The sequence below is a fragment of the Hevea brasiliensis genome, chromosome 18, assembly GCF_030052815.1.
Source record: "Hevea brasiliensis isolate MT/VB/25A 57/8 chromosome 18, ASM3005281v1, whole genome shotgun sequence".
Classification (NCBI taxonomy): Eukaryota; Viridiplantae; Streptophyta; class Magnoliopsida; order Malpighiales; family Euphorbiaceae; genus Hevea; species Hevea brasiliensis.
Window position 1 is genome coordinate 1,310,582 of NC_079510.1, and position 22,385 is coordinate 1,332,966.

The 22,385-nt window shown below is 28.6% G+C and overlaps 3 protein-coding genes across 4 annotated transcripts; all 3 read left to right on the top strand.

Annotated features, from left to right (window-relative positions):
- Nucleotides 1–563: 563 nt before the first annotated feature.
- LOC110673866 (conserved oligomeric Golgi complex subunit 6) lies at nt 564–8,174 on the top strand. Its single transcript, XM_021837093.2, has 11 exons — nt 564–863; nt 948–1,000; nt 1,556–1,703; nt 1,789–1,896; nt 3,153–3,220; nt 3,914–4,037; nt 4,149–4,295; nt 4,495–4,758; nt 5,368–5,652; nt 6,134–6,277; nt 7,427–8,174. The coding sequence occupies exons 1-11, from the start codon at nt 642–644 to the stop codon at nt 7,934–7,936; spliced, it is 2,073 nt and encodes a 690-aa protein (XP_021692785.2). The 5' UTR covers nt 564–641; the 3' UTR covers nt 7,937–8,174.
- A 1,128-nt stretch (nt 8,175–9,302) lies between these two features.
- On the top strand, nt 9,303–13,274 carry LOC110673840 (uncharacterized). 2 transcript variants are annotated; one of them, XM_021837056.2, is made up of 5 exons: nt 9,304–9,726; nt 9,861–9,938; nt 10,863–10,944; nt 11,811–11,953; nt 12,919–13,274. In XM_021837056.2, exons 1-5 carry the CDS (start codon nt 9,478–9,480, stop codon nt 13,126–13,128), a joined length of 762 nt encoding a protein of 253 aa, XP_021692748.2. In that variant the 5' UTR covers nt 9,304–9,477; the 3' UTR covers nt 13,129–13,274. The 2 variants fall into 2 exon arrangements, with proteins under 2 accessions (XP_021692750.2, XP_021692748.2); XM_021837058.2 differs by lacking the exon at nt 9,861–9,938 and having other exon boundaries at nt 9,303–9,726.
- A 2,908-nt stretch (nt 13,275–16,182) lies between these two features.
- Nucleotides 16,183–18,039, top strand: LOC131175952 (protein MODIFYING WALL LIGNIN-1-like). Its single transcript, XM_058140819.1, has 3 exons — nt 16,183–16,530; nt 16,626–16,831; nt 17,731–18,039. The coding sequence occupies exons 1-3, from the start codon at nt 16,426–16,428 to the stop codon at nt 17,963–17,965; spliced, it is 546 nt and encodes a 181-aa protein (XP_057996802.1). The 5' UTR covers nt 16,183–16,425; the 3' UTR covers nt 17,966–18,039.
- The last annotated feature ends 4,346 nt before the right edge of the window (nt 18,040–22,385 follow it).

Consider the following 22,385-nt stretch of genomic DNA (forward strand, 5'->3'; position numbering starts at 1 on the left):
AAAAATTATTGTATAAAGGAGAAGGAAGAGAGAAATAAAATTTGATGTGGAAGTAACAAGAGACCTCTAAAAATTTCTTGAAAAAAAGAAATAAAATTTTATATGAAAGCAATAAGAGACCTCTAAAAATTTCTTTACTCTATACTTCAAAAATATACATTTGAGGAGAGGAAAAAAAAATTATATTTATAGGGAAAATTCAGTGTACTCTCAAGGAAATATATTCTCCTTATTACATGTATTAAAAAGTTTTAATATATTCTTACGAATGTTTAAAAAATCATCAATAATTTAAAAATATTAATTTAATTAATAATTTTATGTGTATTTGATATATTATCACGTTGACTCTAATACATATAGTAATTTTGATATTGGCATGATCCTTTGACGTGGCTTATGAAATTAGCTTTTGTATTGATAGTTTTATATTTTTGTTTGAAATACTAAATTACTTTTTGAGTTGATATTTTCACAGTCACACACCGTATTAATAAATAATTTTAGCTTCAAATTATTTTAGTAAAATATTTTTAAAAACGCATTATTTATATAATTAATCCATATTTGAAAGATTTATTAAACATTTAACTTCGGCTATTTGTGCAGAAGTCGGATCTAATTTGTGAAGAAAGAAGAAAATGGGAACTGCGGTGGGAGTGGCGCCGGGATTGTCACGGAAGCTGAAGAAAGTTTTGGAATGTCGTACGGACACTCCGGATCTTGTTTCTTCTCTCAACACTCTCTCTACTTTCTACTCTGACAACTCTCCTCAGGCTCGTCGCAATCTCAGATCCACCATCGAGAAACGTTCTCTCTCTATCAACCTCCAGTTTCTCCATGCTTCCAACGCTGCTCAGCTCGTAATTTTTCTCTTCATTTCTATACTAGTAATATCTGGAGATATCCTTGCATTTTTCTTGACATTTTAATTCTTTGTTTATCAGGCTTTAGATCGTGTGGAGGAGGAAGTTAATGCTCTAGCTGAATGCTGCGACGAGTAATTTTGTTTTTCTTTTCTTTCTATTTAATTTACATTTGCTTTCCATTCGAATTGGATTTTAAATTATGAATATGGTACCCTTTCAACTGTGAATTGTGAAATTGAAGTTTGGGATATCTTTTACTGTCTTAACTATTGATTACTAACTTAAGTTGGAATAAGCAAAGTAAAGTATTGGGTCATCTAGGAGGATCAATTGTGCTTATACTTGGCGGGCGTATTCCCGATTCCATTGGTCTATTTCTGTAGTTGTTGCTCTTGTGTTCTGTTTCATGTAAAATCCTAGTTCTGTTTGTTGATCTTTTTACCAAAAGATTTCTCAATCATTTTCCCTTGTTTTCCCAATGAGTTCTCTGGCTGCATTGAGTATCGTCTGCAAACATCAAATTGATAGGGCAGTGTACTATTTCATTTGTTTCCAGAACTCAGCCTCACTTGGTTTTGAGAGATTCCATGGTTCTATGTTTGTTATTCATTCCATTACTGGTATTTAACCTGGAGAAGATTTTTCTACAGTTGCTCGTGAAACTTATTGATTTTCTATCTTCTTAGGATTGCAAAGGCTTTGAACAGTTGTAGTGCTAGCACAGGAGATATTATCAGCACCACGGAGAGGCTTAAACAAGAACTTGAAATTACTACACAAAGACAAGAGATTGTGTCATGCTTCCTTCGTGATTATCAGCTCTCTAATGAAGAGGTTTAAGTTAGATTTACATTCCATTATTTTATAGTTATTGAGCTTAGGACTTGATATTTACTTCTATTGCATCTACCATTCACAGATAAATGCATTGAGGGATGAAGACTTAAATGAAAATTTCTTCAAGGCACTATCTCATGTTCAAGAAATTCATGCCAATTGCAAAATACTACTAAGGACGCATCATCAGGTATAATACTGATTTTTTTGGTGAAATATACTATATTTTGATTTGATCTTTGACATTGTATTGGATCACTTATATTGCCACCCTAGCAACCTTCTAACCAAATTTGAAAGCCAGAATTCACAACTCTGCTGATCTTGATTATTAGAAAAGAATGAGAAGCATAGTTATATTTGGTATATTTCAAATTGCATGTTTAGTCGTTGTATTGTTTGAAAGTGAAACCTAAAAATTATGCAACAAGCAAATACAATTTAATCATTGGAAAACTAAATATCAAATTCTTGACCATAGTTACTAGATTTGCTCTCCCGCCTCTCTTGGGTATTGCGATCTGGGTCGCACATCCCAATTCACAGAATGTTTGCATACCAAATCACTAGGGGACGCGATCTGGGTCGCCAAAATGGGAGTTCTAGCAAGCAAGAAAGGCAAGAAAAGAAAGGAAGAAGAACACAGCAGCTATGCGTGAAAGAAGAGGAGAGCCGACAATGCAAGAAGAAGAAGAAAAGAAGTGATGTTCTTTTGGGTTGATAGGTGTCTTTTGGGTTGCATAGGTGGGACTCTTTTAGGGTTAAGTGGGACATCAGGTTTTGAAAGGGCAATAACTTTTGACTAATTTTATTGTTGGATGATATATTATTTTTAAACTGTGAAATATTTTTTTACTAACTATAATTAAGGAGAGAATTTGTAGGAAATATAAAAATTATTATATTTTTAATTATTTATTAATAATAATAATAATAATAATAATAAAATGACTTTAATTTTGAATAACATATTAGTATTTTAAAAATTATATATTAATTATATTAAATTAAATTTTAATTTTTCATGAACATATTATGTTAAATAAAATTAAAAAATAAATTATATCACATAAATATAGTTTGCATACTACATACATATAATTCACGTACTAAGAATCGATCTCGTATTGATTAAGCCTGCCCCTTAAGTATCCTATTTTTATTAAGTGGCGTATCACGTACTACATACTCTACCACGACTCGGGAGTGCTGCGTTCCAAGTAACTATGTTCTTGACTATCCAATTATTAGTGTTGCAGACTTTATCTCAAAATCTGGTGCTTGGATTTTGTAATCTTTTAGACTGACTTGGGAGGTTTTGTTAAGAACTATCAGCTTCATGCTTATATTATTTTGTTTTCTTTTGTCCATTGCTTTTGTTTTGCTTGTATTATTTTCAAAAGAACAATAGAAATGAAGATAATTGACTTGAGGGGTCCTTGACAGCGCGCTGGTTTGGAGCTCATGGATATGATGGCAGTGTACCAAGAAGGAGCGTATGAGCGTCTATGCAGGTGAAGCTTTTCTATAATCTGACAATTTTGTTGAAGCATGTAAAAAGCTTCATCCTCTCTTTTCCCTCTGCATAGTGCATGCTTTTAAAGTCATGCTGTCATGGTTTATCTACCATTTGATTATTAAAATCTGATGAATTTTAACAGTTAGTGACTGATGCATCATCAAGAGGAATGTATAAAGCATTGCATTTTCATTTGACTGTTCTCATGGTCCATGGTTTGTATATATGTTGAATTGTGCTCCTTATGAAAAAGGTAAGCTAGGTCTTGTAGCATGGTTTGAGGGAAATTTGATATTATGACCCAGTTACTTGATACTTCTTTTGGTTGCATGTATTGTGTGCATTAATGACAATGACATATTTAAAAATTGGTGTTTAAGACCCAAAGGTTTATGAGATTTACGTATTTTGTTCTCTCTAGCTCATGCGCTGAGAATCTAGGAACATGCTAAAGGCTTACTTGAGCATAAGATTTTTGTTCTATGCTTTTTAAGTTTCTATAAAATTGATATTCAGCTCAATTAATTTTCAATGCAAACTGTTTTATCAGCTACAAGGATACATTTCCTTCATTCAAATTTGTTTAGGAGTCAGGAGCTATTCTCCTTTGTGAAGATTTATATCTCGTTCAAATCTGGTTGATTGTTGCTTGTTTGTCTTAGCAAATATTATTTTATTTGGTATCTAGGTGGGTTCAGGCGGAGTGTAGGAAATTGGGTGATGCTGATAATCCTGAAGTTGGTGAACTTTTAAAAACAGCAGTCCGATGCCTCAGAGAAAGGCCTGTCCTTTTCAAGTATTGTGCAGAAGAGGTGATTTTCATGCAACCAAGCTGAATAATGAATAACCAAAAATTTATCCATTTGGTCATTTTTCTAGTAGCATGTAATGAGAAGTAAGAACCCTCTGTAATGACCATACAGGTGGCAAATATGAGGCACAATGCATTGTTTAGAAGGTTCATAAGTGCTCTTACACGTGGAGGTCCTGCTGGACTACCTAGACCAATAGAGGTTCATGCACATGATCCATTACGTTATGTGGGTGACATGCTAGGATGGTTACATCAGGTTTGATTTGAAGCGTTTTTAAGTTGGTTTTATTTGGATGCATATAGCTGACCCCAATGAATTTGAGATTACAGCCTAATTGTTATTGTTTATTTGTTCTTTTTTTTTTTGTAGTTTTTTTTTTTCTTTGCAAATACAAGTATTAGTTTTTTTTTTTTCCCCCTCATTTATCAGCAATATTTTGTTACTTCATATGCAGGCCTTGGCATCTGAAAGAGAACTTGTTCTTGTGTTACTTGATCCAGATGCTGTGGTAGATGCTGGATCCTCTGCAAATCGATTGCCCAAGAATTTGGAGAATGGTACTGGAAAGACACAATCAGACTTGACATTTGTGTTGGATAGAATTTTTGAAGGAGTTTGCCGGCCTTTTAAAGTTCGAGTTGAACAAGTTTTGCAGTCACAGCCTAGTCTTATAATTGCATACAAACTGAGTAATACACTGGGATTTTACAGCTACACTGTGAGTTAAACTCCACCCATCTTTGTTTTACCCACTTTATATATATATATATATATATATATATATATATATATATATAAAATAAAGCCGACTATATTTTAACATGATGACTTAACTTGATTTCTGAGTGCTTGCGCTTTAATTTTTTGCAATCAATTGCTTACACAAACAACTGACTTCTGATACAGTGCATTTGTCTGGTTTCTCTTGCTGGTGTGGCTGGTTAGAATTTTTGAAGTGGAAAGAGTATTATGGTAACAGTGAGAGATAAGAGAAAAGGAGACTTGAAGGAATATGTTCTTTTTTAAAAACAATCACTCATAATTAGCATGTGATCTTGCTCAGGCTTCTTTTTTTTTTTTTTAATGCAGCATTTTATCTATTAAATGTGAGCATGTGATGGCTCACATCTATGTTCCAGTGAAAGAGACCTTATAGATGCACTTGATTAGATATCGTTAGTCCATTTAAGAACTTAATTTGCAAGTAAATTGAAGTTCAAGAACTCGTATAAAAATCCAGTTGAAGTTTGCTGGTGTTAGTATCTTCTTTTTTCTTTTTCTTTCTTTCAGTTGACATGTTTTCACCGTTTTGATGATTGTGCTGTAGATATCAGATTTGCTTGGGAGAGATACAGCGCTCTGTAGGACACTTTGGATGCTCAAGGATGCTGCACAGAAAACATTTTTTGACATTCTCAAAAGTCGGGGGGAGAAGCTGTTACGCTATCCTCCCCTTGTCGCTGTTGATCTTTCCCCACCTGAAGCAGTGCGGGAAGGAGTCTCTGTTCTACTTGAAATAATTGAGACTCATGACAGCATGATGGTTCCTGCTTCAGAGAAAAAGCCTGATTTTGATCCTGTGATATCTGCTATACTTGATCCTATCATTCAGGTTTGTTATTGGCTCAGGTTTTGTAACATACTTGATGCATCATAGTTTTGTAACATAAAATTTGGATCTTTTAGCTTATATTAGAATGTTATAATTTACTGTTGACCTAAATATGCTTGTTGCAGTTGAAAAAGAATACCTGCCATCTATTCTACGTAAAGTACTGATTAGTTGACATTCTGAGCCGTTTTTGTATTCATTTGGGTCATTCTTTTGAAACTGATTCATGTTTTCAGACCTGCTGTTAAATGCTCCATATTGACACAACTACTTTAATTCAAGGGTTTATTTTTTTTAGCTATGCTACATGGGTCGCCCACTCTATCTATAAAATATGAACCAGCCCTACCCCCTGCAGCAATTTGAGCTTGAGTTCTTCTAGTGTATGTCTCATGACCACCACCAGGGTGATTTCTTGGGGAGTAATTTAATATTATAATAATATAACTTGAGTTTTGTGTTTTGCTTCTAATCACTGCAGATGTGTGAGAAAGCTGCAGAGGCACACAAGTCCAAGGGTGTTGGCCACTTGACAAGAAGAAGAATGAGTTCAGACTCTGTCCAAATTAATAAATCATCAGTTGATGCACTTTTGTCAAATAGCAGCTCTGCCCCATCCTCTCAGGTTATACTTTTCCTATTTTCTTTTTCATTATTCAAACATCCTTGCCAATCATGGGGGGAATTAGTTCTTGTCTTATCAGATATGTTGATGTGTATCTATGATTTTTTTTTTTTTTTTTTTGAGGCATTAAGTGGTTGATGGGCTATTCTAACCTAATGGTTTTCTGAGTGTGATGCCGCGGCATTGAATTTCATGGAAAACTAAAAGGATTGATCTTTTCCTAAATCGTGAAGGACTCAAATCAAAATAAAAACTCGAAATTAAGCCCTTGAGACATTCAACTAACCTGTTCTGGCAAAAACTCAAATTACAAAAATGCCCCTGCTTCTTAAAAATTAACTCCAGCAATTTTCCTGCTTAAAGAGCACAAAACTAAGCTCGGCATTAACTGCTGAAGCTAGTCAAGTTCCTAGCGCAGTTTCTTGTAAGTTGTAATTGGACGTGTCACATGTGCCCAATAAATGCTTGTGCATTAGAACCAGCTTTGAAATGCCTTTTACAAACTTGCTGCTGCCATGCTCCGTCAGACTTGGATCTAGTACCACTGAAATCAGCTATTGTGTTAGACATTACTTTATCCAATTCTAAAAGAGATTCTTGCATACTTTAAAGAACTTTCAAGCTTTAGAATACTTCTGCCTCATAAGTGGCATTATTTGGTGAACACATGGTCCTAATAATTTGTGATCAAGGATGATTGGATTTTTGCATTTAGACTCTCTGGACCATGTTCTTTATGATGATATCTCCCCTTTGGTCCCTAATATTGGCGTGCTCTTCTTAAATCCTGAACCTTATATAATGCATCTCATTATACAATTAGGCTGTCAGAAGCCATCCATGATATCATGTCATGGATTAATGATTTGTATCTTTCAAGATATTGCCAGTAATAACTGAGGCATAGAAGTAACATATTCTGCTTTCCGTGAGATAGAGACATCACCTTCTATCCATCTTTTTGATTGTTACATGTATATGTAATCCTTCTTTGATTATTATAGGAGAGACTGAAACGTCAAGATCTTATTGTTTTGCTTTCGTTTGGGATGAGTTATCTCAAAATAATGTGATGAAGTTTATAATTTTATATGCTCTTATGAAGTCTTCAAAGTAGCTTTTGCTTAGTTAATTTGTTGATCCATGCAGAATAGTGAAACACCTTCCAAGATATTCCTCATCAACTGCTTGTGTGCCATCCAGCAACCGCTATCTGGGCATGAGGTTGCAGCTGAATATGTAAAGAAACTTGGAGCAATAATAGAAAATCACATGCATGCTCTTGTTGCTAAAGAAGTGGATGCTATTCTAAGAAGATGTGGCTTGTCGGATATGATGTCTCACTTTCGTAATTCACTTGGCAATGAAGCAGTTGGTACTCCACTGGCAGAGAATGAAGACACTTCTCCAGCTTCTCTTTCCGAGTCTTTGAGGAGTTTCTTCGGACTTATTTTAGGAAGCGAGAGTTCCCTTCCTGAATTTGAGCAGATACAGGTTCCAAAGTTGCGTTCTGAAGCTTCTATTCAAGTGGCGAAGTCCCTTGCTGAAGCTTATGAGCTTATTTACAAAGTAATACTGGATCCCAAGAATGATTACTCAGAACCCAAATCATTGGCAAGGCATCCTCCAGATCAGATAAGGACCATTTTAGGAATATGAATAATTGATCATCTATAGATTCAATTTATTATTATTTTTTTAAAAATCTTTTTGGGTTTAACAGATAAGAAGAAAGTCATTTCCATTTGATATTTTTTTGATAGCCATTTGTAGGTAATAGAAGAATTCTAAATGTAATGGAAGATGTTTTGGTCAATTATTGATATGTATAATGACAACTCTATAAAATTGTTGTGTGCAATTTCTCTTGTTATTAAATGGATGTTCCTGTTTGGTATTGCGAATGAAAGCTCCTTTTTGTCCTAATTTTTTTTTTATGTCCAATTTTGTTTATTTTTAAGTTTTTTTCCTAATTTTTTGATTTTTAATATTAAAAAATAATTTTTAAAAAAATGCACTACTTTCACAGGGAGGAGCCAATTTGAGTTTACGTCTAAAGGTTTGGGTATATTGAATCAGAAACTTGAAAATATACAAAATTGAATATAGATAAAAAGTTCAGCAGTAAAAATGAGCTTTATTCCTTAAAAAAGTTATTTTAAATATATATTAATGAGGTGTTATTGAAATTGATTTTAAGTAAAATTTAATAATTTTAATAATAAAATTTTTTAAAACAATTAAGTAACCTTTTTAAAAAAAAAAAAATTGTTTAAATCATAATGTCAAAAGGGAATTGTAATTCTGCGTTCTTCTCGCTACAAATTCTATTTTTAATATTTAAATTATTTCAAATTTAATTAAATTTTATATTAAATTACTTTAATTCATTTAAAATTCAGTTATTATTAATAAAATAATATTTAGAATTTATTTAATTTTATATATTTTAATTAATAATTTAAATAAAATATTTGTTATAATAATTTATTTTTTAACTAATTTTTTTCACTAATGTGGGTTGCGCGTTATGCATGCTAGTGACTTTATTTTTTATATGCAATTTTTACAAAATTTTCCTCTTAATTAATTAATAAATGATAAAACAATTAGAGTTTTTTTTTTAATTTTTATGTGTAAACTTTAGTTCTTAGAGATACAATTCGCATTTATATATATAAAAGATTCATATTTTTTAATTATACATATTATATATATATATATAAATAATTTAGGATAAAAATAATAATGATTCATTAATTATTTACAATTTTTTACCAAAATAATTAAATATATCTACTTTGAAACCTGTTTATAATAAGTGTAACAGAAGAAATATCAGTAATTAAAATTGTTTTATGTTGTTTATTATATTATTTTTAATACAGTAGCATAATTTAACGTTTGTAACTGATGGACTGATTGAATTTTATCAAATTTTTGTACAAAGTCCCACTTCCATCTCTCAATTAATAACTTTGCATATACATATATATATATATATTTATTTATTTATTTATTTATTTATTTATTCCTCTGCCTCCTCGGTCTTCTCTTCATTTTCTGGCTTTTCCAGAAACAAAGAATAATACAGTAGACAGAGCTTAATCATTCAACAGCAAGTAATAAAATCTAATACAGTACTTGCTTAGGGATTCTGCAACATTCATTCATGCCAAAACCTCTCCATTTTCATCCACATGAATTTCTCCACTACTCTCATCAAAACCTCTCCTTTCTTTATCAAAACCACCCATTTATCTCCAATTTCCAAAAGGGTTTCTGGATATCGTCCTTTTGGTGTTAGATTTCCATTGACCATCACCAAATGTTCTAGAGCTGATTCTCCTTTAGCACCACAAGGTACACAGACTTCTTCTTCTTCTTCATCTCCTGTGTTCTCATCAAAGATACACAATTTGCTGGCTGTGGAGGAGAACATAGAGAAGGTGATATAATGTTTTATACACTTATGATTCTCTATTCAATCTTAAGAAGGATTCTTGTGGATAAATTTCATAAATGCAACCATAATAATCCTGACTTATATTGCTTTCCCCAATTCTTTTCCTAAATGATGTAGATTATTTATGGATGCCGCTTCTTGGCGATTCTTGGGGTTTTTGGTTCCTTGATTGGATCATTTCTGTGTTTTGTGAAGGTACACTTCCTCCAACTCTGAATTCATTTGTTTGTGGTTGAATTTTATATAATCCTTGTTGTAGAGACAGAGCTAGGCCCTGCCTTTGTTAAAATTTTTTTTGGACCAAAAAAGAAAACTCAGGGCTTGTTTGGCATTTCTTTAAAATTGTTGATGAAAAAAAAAAATCACTTTTTAAATATACTAGTAAGAAAGTATCAAAAAATAATTTAAATTTAAATTTAATAAGTTTTAGCCATGAGAATACTAGCTTTTTCAAAACCTTTTTTTTTTCAATAGCATTTAAGTGCCTATTTGTCATTGAGTTTAAAAACATGATTTTAAATGATGTTGAAAAAAAAAACAGAAAAGCTATTTTGATGACTACAATTTAGTAAATTTAATTTTAAATTAATTTTTTAATACTTTCTAAATAGTATATTAAAAAAAATGATTTTCTTAATAGCAGTTTTAACGTAATGTTAAAAGGGCCCTAAAAGGGTGTTTCTACTCAGAAAAGTAGTTTTGGCCCTTTAAAAGCAATGCTAAATAGGCGTTTGGTCTTTGTCATAGAGAAATGGACAAATAATTAAAAAAGAAAAAGAAAATGAGAGAGAGAGAGAGAGAGAGAGAGTGGAAAAGGTAGTTCTTGGAGCTTTAACCCATTCCATTTGACTCCAAATGAGAATTAATCTAGTTTTGATTTTCCCACTTGGGAGATGCTTCTTTTGCTAAGAGAAAATCTGAAGAACTACTTCAACTTGATTAACTTGGGAAATTTTTTAAAATTGGTTTGCACCTGTCCATTCAGAAAAGAAGTTACAGTTGAATGCGGAACTCCATTTTAGAAGAGTCCAAATTCTTTACAGTTGAATAGTGCCATACCTCACCCTTGCTAAAAACATTATAGTTCATTGGTATAACATTAATTGCTTTGATATGCAGGGATGCACTTATGTCGTGTCATCTTTCATGGAATACTTTGTGAATCATGGCAAAGTGATTATATTGCTTGTAGAGGCCATAGGTGAGCGTTTATCAATTTTGTTAGTGTTGTTGTTTCTATAGTTCTCATTGCTGGTTTGATTGAACTTAAGACTGTAATTTGCTCATTTCCTTGTTGGACATCTGCACCCATCTAAGCTAACTCCACTTTGATCCTTCCACATCCATTGCTAAATTTGCAATTTATATGCTCTGTTATAGTTCTACTTAAATTAAACCCTGGGCGTTCCTCCAAAACTCTTAACTTTCCGTTAATTCCAAACCGATTTCATCTATTAACAATATGTCATCTGCAAATATATTGCACAAATGGATATTGTCTTAGATAAGCTTTGTTGAACTCATCCATGACCTAGCTGGTTAATTTTATAATAAATTGCTAATCCCTTCTCATTTACAATTAAATTGTGTGGAATTTTACATCAATGATCATACTGCCTGTCTGCTTACCCCTTTCCCTATCTTCTTTGAAATGTTTAGCTATGCCTGTGTTTTGTTATACATCTGCACTGAATTCTTTGCCTCGCTCAAACTTCCTTTCTTTCGGGTTCAGTAGTATAAACTATTTATGGCTACTGGCAGTAAATAACTAATATCAATTGTCAAATATTTCCTTAAGCTGAAACTTCTGCATCAGATTAGTAATGTGCCTTGTATTCATAATGCAATAGATACAATTCCATTTTAGCCAAGAGCATTTCTATGGTGTGGACTGGACACTGTGATTTGTACCATTGGTTTTCCACAGAAGGTTCTGCTGCAAACCTTGGAAGTTTTAAGTTTCATCATGTTCTTTCGTTTTTGCATGTAAATTAAATATATGTCACTTCACTTCCTACCAAATTTTCGTAATCAAGTGACTGATTTATCATTTTGTTGCACTTTCAGATGTCTATCTTTTAGGAACAGTGATGCTGGTTTTTGGAATGGGTCTTTATGAGCTTTTTGTTAGCAATCTTGACATTGCAAAGTCATTGTCAGGGCAAAGCGTGCCTCATAGATCAAGTTTATTTGGATTATTCACCTTGAAGGTATTTCTCTAGATTTTGAGCAATTTTCATGCTTCAGCAAATTCTATAATCTAGTGCATCTACTGGGTTGTAGAATTTGCAGCTTTTTGTTGACAGGTAGTAATCCATACTTAGCATTATTGTGAAATGTATGAAGATATCCCATTACCTGAAAGGGGATTTATGAAAATCACCTTAATTAAAGAGTTGTGCCATGCGGAGAAGGGGAAGAGAAAGACCATAAACTTATTATGCCCTAAAGGAAAAATATTGGTCTTTTTTTTTTCAGACAACTTTTAACGATTTTATAAACGCTTTCTTACTGCATAGTTATCTTGAATTCAGCTCTAATGATGCCATATGGGAATGATTTTACTTGAGTCTTCGGTTTAAGTTGCTTCCATTTGTTACTGTGATCCTGAGTATTTTTAATCTTTGTGAACATCTACCTTTATGTTTTTTTGCAATTTTGTTTTATACTTTTAACTTTGACAAGTTTGTCTTGATTTTAAAACTTAGTTGTAATTGTTTCCAAACGGCTGTGAAGCATGGAAATGCCAGTTGCTGGCGTTTTCCCATGTCGGAAACTTTTCCGGGACGAAAATGGCAGGACACGGCCTTGACCCATTTTAAGCCTGTGTCTGAAAATTTTGAAAGATGGAGACGTGTGTCTGACGAGGAAATGCATTTCTTAAAAAAAAAATGATTAGGTTAAAAAATTGCAGCAGAAGAATGGGACCAAAACGCTGCAGAGTTGTTAGAGATGTGTTATGCACAAACAGAGGCACATTGTTAGAGGTTAAAATTAGAATAAAAAGGTTCAAATTCTATTTTTTTTAATTTAATTTTGATCAATTTTGACTGTTTGGACACAATTGCATCTATATATTAAAATCAGGACATATTGCAAAAATACTTATAAAATTTTGAATCTTTTGCTACTAGGCCTTTTCTCTTATCCTTTATCTAATTCTTTCCATATGCAGGAACGACCGAAATGGTTAGAAGTAAAAACTGTGAATGAGCTGAAAACCAAGCTGGGACATGTCATTGTCATGCTTCTTCTGATTGGTTTCTTTGAAAAAAGTAAGACAGCAGTTATGCACTCTCCCATGGATTTACTTTGCTTCTCAGCTTCTGTTCTACTTTGCTCTGGTTGCCTCTACTTACTATCTAAGCTCAATGACTCCAAATGATATATGTTTTTCTTTTCCACCACTGATAACACATAGCTTTAGAATATAGTTGTGGCAAATTGAAAATGATCTTACAAATATGTTTGTATGGTAGACTATTTGTTATAAAGTGTATGTGCTTGAAATGTTACGAGTGGCTTACTTTATTCAACTGTTGTTGGCAGCTGATAGATGGTAGCTGGTAGCCGATAGCTAACAATCCATTCTCATGGTCTTTATTTTCCTTTTTGTTTGACTATTATTATTATTATGGTGAATATTTATCTCAATTTGAGAGATCCATGAGTGGTTTATAGGGTTGAAGCTACCAAATTTTGATGGTTTAGTATTGATTTAGGGCTAATATAACTATGTTTTTTAAAAACTGATCCTATAAAAGATTTGCAGCAAAGTATCTATCCTTATTATTTAAGATTCAACTTCCTTGAAAAGGATTTCAAGATTATTTAAAAATTAAGATAAATTTGATCAATGTGGTGGTGCTGTCGAGGTCTCTATTAAATGGTTGCCCTATTCACATTTGTAAGTTACCTCTACATAACGTATTAACATCTTATATATTTGCCTCACCACCAAAAAAAAAAAAAATCTTATGTATCTATATATATTGACTACTTTTGGTAAATTATTAATTTAACTAAAATTTTTAGATTTATGAATTTAACCATCACTTTGAAAATTTAAATGACCTTCCCTTTCTCCCTCTCCTCTACGTCATTTTAAGTTTATCCTTTTCCTTTCTCACTTTCTTCATCTTAACATATTTTTGTGTCGAAATATTTGATTATTTTCATTATATATATGACAATTATTTTAAATGATCCTCTCTTATGTTATCTTTAATATATGCTACATTCATTCTGTGTAAATGTGATTATTTATTATATTATTAGATATCTATCTTAATATAAGTGTTCGTGTTATTCATCTTGTTACGGTCCTATAAAATTTGCCTTTCACTTTGTTAGATTAAATCTAATTTTATATAATTAATTAAATTTAATCAAAATTAGATACAAAATATTTTATTAAAAAATTAAAATAATAATAATTTTTCTTATATTTTCACTTAAAAAAAATTAGCAACTGATCAAATTAATTTTTAATTTATTAAAATTAGTTACTAATCGATTTAACAACTAATTCTGTTAGTTGTAATGAAACTTGTTGCTAATTCATTAGCAACTAACTGATAAATTAGTTGCCATTAATAATAAAAAACTGAATCGATTGCTAAAATAATTAATTTAAATAAAAATTTGATTAATCAAAATTAGATGCATAATCAGTTGAAAAAAATCAAATCAGTGTCTTTAACTTGGCAATTTTGTAACAATTTTGTAGGTTGATTGTTATTTGTAATCAATTTAGCAATCAATAGTCGGTTACTAATTTAAAAAAAATAAAAAAAAATTAAATTTCTAATTAATAAATAAAATTCTCATGAAAAAATTATTTTAAAAATTACTAAAAGAATAATTTATTAATAAAAAATTAGTACTACAAATAATATAAAAAAACAAAGTACTAAAAAAAATTATTAATCAAAATAATTTCAAAAATTTAAATATAAAAATATATTTATAAATCAAATTAATAAAAAAATTTGACGTATATATATAAAATAATAAAATAATTAAGAAATAATTTACTAGCAATTGAGTTACGATTGTTATAATTAAAATATATGTTTTGTTATAATATAAATCGTTTGTATATTATATAAAACATTACCTTTATGCTATTTTTCTTTCATTATTTAATCTAAAATTGAGGGATATTTGGACTTTTTTTTTTCATTATAAATTAAACACCCATTTCGCTTCATTACTTGTATTTTATGTTTGTTTATTGATGCAGTGATTAAGGCGGCTATTAGCTTTGACAGGCTCATAGAGATCTAATATCATATAATATAATATAATATAATATAATAGCTTTCTTTTATCCTCTTAATTAACTTTCACAAATTAATTAAGTTTTCATTACATTGGAATCTGATACAGAAAAATCAGCTTTTTCATGAAGTCAATGGCTGCCTCAGAATATTACAAGTTGATTAGACCTTTCCTCTTTAATAAATGGAATATATTACCTTCCTATGGATCTATCACATGCAATTTGCAGCCTCACTTGAATAATTCCACCTTATCTCTTTCTACCTAAAACCACCAATAACATTATCCTCCTAACAAATTCACAAATCCCACATAAATTTATATGAATCATAAGTTCAGAATACCTATAACAATAAGTTTCTTAAGATGTATAAATGTTAATAATTCAGCCTTTGAGTAAATCAATATATATATATATATTATTGGCACACTTCTTAAATTGTTCCTTTCTCTGTTCAAGCCTTGAAAAAGTAGGGCAATGATCCACTATGTTTATTCAATTGGTAAAGGTAATAATTCACCTTTTATCAGTATTATATTGAAAGGACTTTAAATACATTATCTTAATGTGAGAGGCCATATTTTTTAAAATTATTTAAAATAAAGTTTAATCTCCATATTAATGATGGACATAGAATTTAGATTAAGCGAGTCAACAACGGATTCAAGTTTTTTTATATTTAAATTTAAAAAATCAGTGACAAAAATAATATTTAAATTTAATATATTTTACTCATAATTTAAGTATTTTTATAATTTATTTTTAATACTTTAAAAAATTCAAAAAATATAGCCATTAATTTTTTTTATTTTAATTTGACCAATAAAAAATAACTTTTCAAGTTTTTAGAATATAGAATAATTAACTTCTTTATTTAATTGAGTCTATAAATAAATATAAATATTTTAAATTTATACTAGAAATTTTTTTTTGTCAAATATGAGAGTTTATTAAAAATATATTCATTATTTAATTGAGTCTATAAATAAATATAAATATTTTAAATTTATACTAGAAAATTTTTTTTTTGTCAAATATGAGAGTTTATTAAAAATATATTCATTTTTTACCCACTCCTAATTAAAAATTTAAATAATTAGTTCAAAAATATCCTTAGCACAATTTAAAAAAGAAAAGAAATTAGTTGTATAAAAGGCTCCCATTTAAACCGTCTAACTTACGGTTAGAAATGATATCTCCCCTTCAAAGCAAATGAAAGAGACATGATAATTTGGAAGAAAGCTTTAAATACCACTAAGGAACCAGCAAGGAAGCCAAGCCAAGTATGAAACCTCCATTATCTTCCCACTATATTCCTTGAGTAAACTCTAAGCCTTCGCCACTTGCTGCTTTGTTTTATTTTTTTCCTCTTCTTCTTTTTCTTCTTCTTCCTCAACAATGGAAAAGCATCAATATGGGTTCTTGCTAATCATCTTCTTTGTAGTTTCTCTTGGCCTTATGTCTTTCATTTCTTGTATCATTGCAGAGTCCCAGAAAGCCAAGGTACTCTCTCATTAAACTCTCTGCTGCAATTCTTGTTGTTCAATTGGTATATGCAAATTTTGTAAGTAGGTTGTTGTGGTTGGGTGTTTTTGTAGGAGGAGGATATGAAGTTGGATAATAAACTCTGTTATTTGCCTGAAAGTAAAGCTTTCAGCTTTGGAATTGCAGCACTAATATGCTTGGTCATTGCTCAGATCATAGGAAATTTTGTAATTTGCAGCAATTTTTGGTTGAGAAAGGATGAAGATTCTTCCAAGGCTAAGAAACCAAAGATCGCCACAGCATTTCTGGTTTTGTCATGGTAAGTAATCAATCAAATCTCTCCTTTCCTCTGTTAATACACATTCTAATCTATAGGAATTTATTGAATACAACTGTTATACATTTAGATACATAGTTAATTGTAATAAAACTCATATAAAATCCAATGAAAATATGATCATTGATATTTTAAAATATTCCTAAGCTAAAAAGGTGGAGATAAGATAGTAATTTTTCAAAATATAGAAAAAGAATATAAAGGGTATATAAGTAGAAAATTATAAATAAATTAATATTTAATTTAATTTATAAATTAAAAAAATTATTTAAAACAAGTCAGAAGTCATTAGTAAAAATAATTTCATGACTTATCTATTTATTTTAAAACTACACTTCGATTAAATAAAATATAATATTATCTTAATAATTTTTAAAAATATTAATATTATTTTAATTTTAATAGTTACTAACGCTTAATTATATATATATATGTTTTGATAATTTTAATAAATTAAATTATTTTTAACTAAATACTTAAATTATTTAAAAATTATTTTTAAATAATTTTATTAAATAATTATTTATTTTTAATTTAATTTATAAAAAAAATATATTTTAAATTAAAAAAACACCCTCTTTCTTTTTTTTTTTTTTAACTGTTGAATTAATAAAAAAAAATTAATATTTGTACAAACAAAGTGGGGTCCTATTATTGGTAATAGGTTGGCAAGTGGAATGATTTGGGTAGAAGAACCTGTAAAGAAGAACATGGACAGCCTGTAGATGCTCAACTTCTTAAATCTATTCTGGGATTCAACGCCTAGAGAGACTAGTTTTAAATGATAACAGAAACATGCATATATGGTCTCTTTTAATCTATTTTTTAATCATGTTTTACATTATTATTATTATTATTATTTTTTTTTTTTGGTTTTGCAGGATCTGCTTTGGGCTTGCAGTGATTTTATTAAGTGCAGGCACAAGCATGAGTAGAAAACAGCTCTATGGAAAAGGATGGTTAGACCAGAAATGCTATGTAGTCAAAGATGGAGTGTTTATTGGGTCAGGCTTTTTAGTCTTGATTTCAATTGCAGCCACACTTGCTACTTCACTATTCACTATTAGTAAAGTACAAGGTGAACTAACTGCAAGAATACATGCACAACTTGTATAAAATAATAATAATAATAATAATAAGGTAATTTACAAATTATTCTTCAAAATATAATAAAATTATAATTTAAGTCATCTTTTTTCAAAGGGAAACAAGATTGTCTTTGTATTTTTTAATATTTATAATAATTTAATCCCTAAATTTAAATTGATTATTTCTATAGACAATAAGTTGAGATGGCTCAGTGAACCAGCATCTCGCTCAAATCCCTTTAATTCATAGCGTTTGAGCTACTATACCATAAAGAGTTAAAGTTGCGCCTTTGTTAAAACTTTTGATATGATAATAAACGCTTGTTGTTGCTATAATTTTGATTTATTATTGATTAATAGTAAATTTTAATAAGATTTCTTCTTGCTTACTCAACTTGTTATTTAGGCTAGGGGAGAGCAGTTTTCGGTTTAAATCGAAAAATCAAACCTAACCAATTCAATTTGGTTCAATCGGTTTGGTTTTAAAATTCAATCAGTTCAGTTCGGTTGATAATTTTGATAATTTCGGTTAATCGGTTCAGTTCGATTATTTTCATAAAAAATAAAAAAAACACCAAACCGAACCGAAATTATTAATATATATAGGAAATCAAAGAAAATCGAACTAAATCGAATCGAACTGAATCGAACCAAATCAAAATCAAAGAAAACCGAACCAAACCTTAAGATTTTTTAGTTTTGATTTCTAATTTTTTTTTTGTTTTTATGTTTTGTTATTTAGATTTAATGCTAAAAATATGAAATTTTATAAATTTCAGTTTGATTAAAATCAAACCGAACTGATATTTATTAGTTCGATTCGGTTCAATTTTTTCTTATTAATCTGTTTGGTTCGATTTTTAAAATTTTTTATTTTTGATTTTCAGTTTTATCGGTTCTGTTCGGTTCGAAACCGAATCTACCTTTTGGACACCCCTAATTTAGGCAACTTTGGTAGAAAGCTGAATGCCAACCTATTTAATTAAAATGAATTTCACATTTTGCCAAATTTAATTAAATTTCATAATTTCCATTTTAGTTTGGAAAAAAAAAAATTGTTTTCAATAAATATGTATCATTTGTTGTTTGAAATGTTATTGAAAAAAAATTATTTCATAAATATTTATTAAAAATATTTAAAATTTAACTTTAATTTTAATTTATCTTATTTTAATTATAATAATTTTAAATAGGATATTTAAAATCACCAGAAAAACAGAGGTCCAACGCCCACATGGTTGTGTACTTTCTCTGGATTGCTACCTTCATCCCGAAGGATATCAATACGCCCATCCACTTACGCGGCTACGGTCATGTACTCCTCCGAACAAAAGTGGCCCAAAGCTTGCGACGTCACACGGCAGGTGACATGTCATAAGGCTACGGCCGTGTATCTTCTTAACAAAAGCACCCGAAGCACACGGTGTTTACATGGCTAAGTGATTTCGCACACGCAAAGCGATGTAATATTCTGCCCGACTCCTGTTTGCTCGAGGACTTTGTTCTCCCCATTTTAAAAATCATGTAAAGAAACATAGAAAAATGATATCTAATCAAATAATTAATTAATTAATTTTTTTATTAATATAAAATCTCTAAATTTTATAATTTTTAATAAAAATTGTTATTGATTTTCAATATAATATATCAATATTATCTTACAAATTTTTTACTTTTAAAATCTTTTTGAAGATTAAATTCTCTGATTAAACTAAAACTGTTCGTTTTTAATTTACTATCATTGTTTTTTTTTTTTAAAAAATTAATTTACTATCATTGTTAATTAAATCAAACAGATTTTTTCATATTAATTTTGAACTCATATACACTTTCATCCCTTCACTTTTTTATCATTTGATTTCTTTTTTTATTAAAGATGTAAAATGGGCAATATGAGAGATGAAAATGATAATGATAATAATAATAATAAAATTTGGACAAAAGTGTTTATAATATAAATAAAATAATAATTTATCTTAAAAAAATATTAAAGTATTTTCATTTTTTATTAATAATAAATTAAAAAAATAAACATAAAAGTTTATAATAAGATTAATTTATTTTTTAAAGGCCTAATAATAAAATAATTTAAACATTTTCGCATTTTGTAAATTTAATATGAACATTTAAATCTTGATATAATTAATTAAATTTTTTAAAAATCAATTTTTTTTTTTTTTTAATTTTGATCAATCGAATCTGGAACCCTAATTTCTAACTTGTCAATATCCAATTTTATGACAATAACTAACTCTTCATTTTGATGCTCATGGAAGATCAAATAATAATGAGAATTAATAGTAATAAAAAGAGAGTGTGTTTGACCAAAACCACTCAATTTGACCAAATAGTTAAGACTTTAATGCATCATAGATATTAAAATGAAATTTAAAAATAATTAGTAATAATAGTAAAATTTAATTTAAAAAAAATAAAAGAATTGATTAAAAAAATTAGATAAAATTACAACATTCTTTCATAATTTTAAAAAATTTAGATAAAATGTTAGAAAAATTACTATTTAACTTCTATATTTTAATGAAATTAACTATTTAATCCCTATATTTTACTTATGTTAAAGTATTTATTCTTTTCTTCAAATTTCTATTAGTCAATACTAGGTAAACTGTTATTTAGTCATTCTATTTTAGTTAAACTAATTAGTTATTTTCTATATTTTAAAAAATACTATTATTTAGTCTCTCTACTTTGATATAACTAATGATTTAATCCTTATATTTTGAAAAATATATTCTTATATGAAAAATAAAAATTTTGTTTTGTGAAGACTTTATCTAAATTTACATTTTTTTAAAATTATTCAAGTATAATTTTATTTAATTCTCTAAGTATCATTTTTATGTTTTCTTTGTTAGGATCAATTTTCTTCTTGATTGCTTTGAGATGTAGATCAAGTAATACTTAATAAAGTATTGTTTCCCAATATAGAAAACACAAAATGATTTCTCAATTACATGAAAATACTTGAACAATTAAAAAAATATAAATTCAAATTTAATATTCATACAACAAATTTCCTGAATTACATAAAAATACTCAAACGATTAAAAAATATAAATTTAAATTTAATATTCATAAAACAAAATTTCTATTTTTATCAAGGAATATATTTTTTAAAATATAAAGATTAACTAATTAATTTTACTAGAATAAAGAAACTAAATAATAATTTGATTGTACTAAAATTTGTTTTCTTAAAATTTTTATAAATTTTAAAAATCTAATTGCATTAAAATTTTAAGCGTTTTAAATTTATATAATTATATAAAAGCAAAGGACAATAACATTTTTCTCTTTTTGGCATTTTCTATGAGTTTTAAATATATTTTTCAATTTTCACAAAAAAAAAAAAAGTAATTTTCTCACTTCTATTTGATAATCTTTAATTAAGAGAAATAAATGAATTTTTAATTTAAATTGATTTATTTATTATTTATAACTCCTATTTCTTAATTAATTTTTTATTTTATTTGGATTTTACACTTTTTTTTTAAATTATGTTTACTTTACACTTTTTTTTCTTCAAATTATGTTTATGGAATTTTTTTTCTTTATTAGATTATTTTTCTCTAGTTTTTCTCTAAATTTTATTATAAATTACTTTATGTATAATATATCATTAGAGAAAAAAAATAAATTTTAAAAATTTAGAAATAATACATAATAGAAAATATGTATATTATATTGGCAAGTTAAAAAGATAAGCAAATAAGCAGCAATAATAGCTGAATTTAATATGAAAAAGGAACGATAATTTATTAATCGATTTAATCTCAATTTTCTTTTCTTTTTATATCTTATCTCTTTTTCGTCCTTTTGTTTTTCTATTTGTTGTTGAACTTTTTTTTACCCCTATTTTTCTATGTTTTGATTGAATCAATTATATTTATGCATACTGGACTGCCAAAAAGTTTATATTTATTAGTGATAAATGAAGATCATTTTAGTGGGTTTAAGACAAGGGGGGAAACTCAAGAGGTGCTTAAATGATTTATCTTTATATGAACTTGCTAAAGATGATTGTTAGCAAATTTTCAAACAGTTCTCATGTCAACATGTATGTCAACTTAATAGGTATGTTAACTCTTATTTGAATTTCTGCATTATGACATTTTTTTTTTTTTTTACCTTTTCTAATGCTATGTAGAATTTCTAAAGAATAATGTTATTCTAAACATGAAATTGGTATTTGACCAACAATTCTAAACTCCCATAGTTCTAGTTTATGAAAATTGAAGTTTGAAATTGTTGTAACCTAAGCAATGAATGTTTTAAATGGAGACAAATTAAATTTGTCTAATAGTTTTTCAGTGAATAAAAATTTATAACACATAATTTTACTTAATAAATTGTAACACCCCAAAATTTTTAATTTTATGAGCATTTTTAGTATTTTAATTTTATTAAATTTTTGGAATTTTTTTTGA

Excerpts from the sequence above, each read along its gene's own strand:
- LOC110673866 (XM_021837093.2), top strand. The coding sequence starts at position 642 with ATGGGAACTGCGGTGGGAGTGGCGCCGGGATTGTCACGGAAGCTGAAG. Across the intron at positions 1,704-1,788 it reads ATCAGCTCTCTAATGAAGAG|ATAAATGCATTGAGGGATGA; the intron begins GTTTAAGTTAGA and ends TACCATTCACAG. Across the intron at positions 3,221-3,913 it reads GCGTATGAGCGTCTATGCAG|GTGGGTTCAGGCGGAGTGTA; the intron begins GTGAAGCTTTTC and ends TTTGGTATCTAG.
- LOC110673840 (XM_021837056.2), top strand. The coding sequence starts at position 9,478 with ATGAATTTCTCCACTACTCTCATCAAAACCTCTCCTTTCTTTATCAAA. Across the intron at positions 9,939-10,862 it reads CATTTCTGTGTTTTGTGAAG|GGATGCACTTATGTCGTGTC; the intron begins GTACACTTCCTC and ends TTTGATATGCAG. Across the intron at positions 11,954-12,918 it reads TTGGATTATTCACCTTGAAG|GAACGACCGAAATGGTTAGA; the intron begins GTATTTCTCTAG and ends TTCCATATGCAG.
- LOC131175952 (XM_058140819.1), top strand. The coding sequence starts at position 16,426 with ATGGAAAAGCATCAATATGGGTTCTTGCTAATCATCTTCTTTGTAGTT. Across the intron at positions 16,531-16,625 it reads CAGAGTCCCAGAAAGCCAAG|GAGGAGGATATGAAGTTGGA; the intron begins GTACTCTCTCAT and ends GTGTTTTTGTAG. Across the intron at positions 16,832-17,730 it reads GCATTTCTGGTTTTGTCATG|GATCTGCTTTGGGCTTGCAG; the intron begins GTAAGTAATCAA and ends TTGGTTTTGCAG.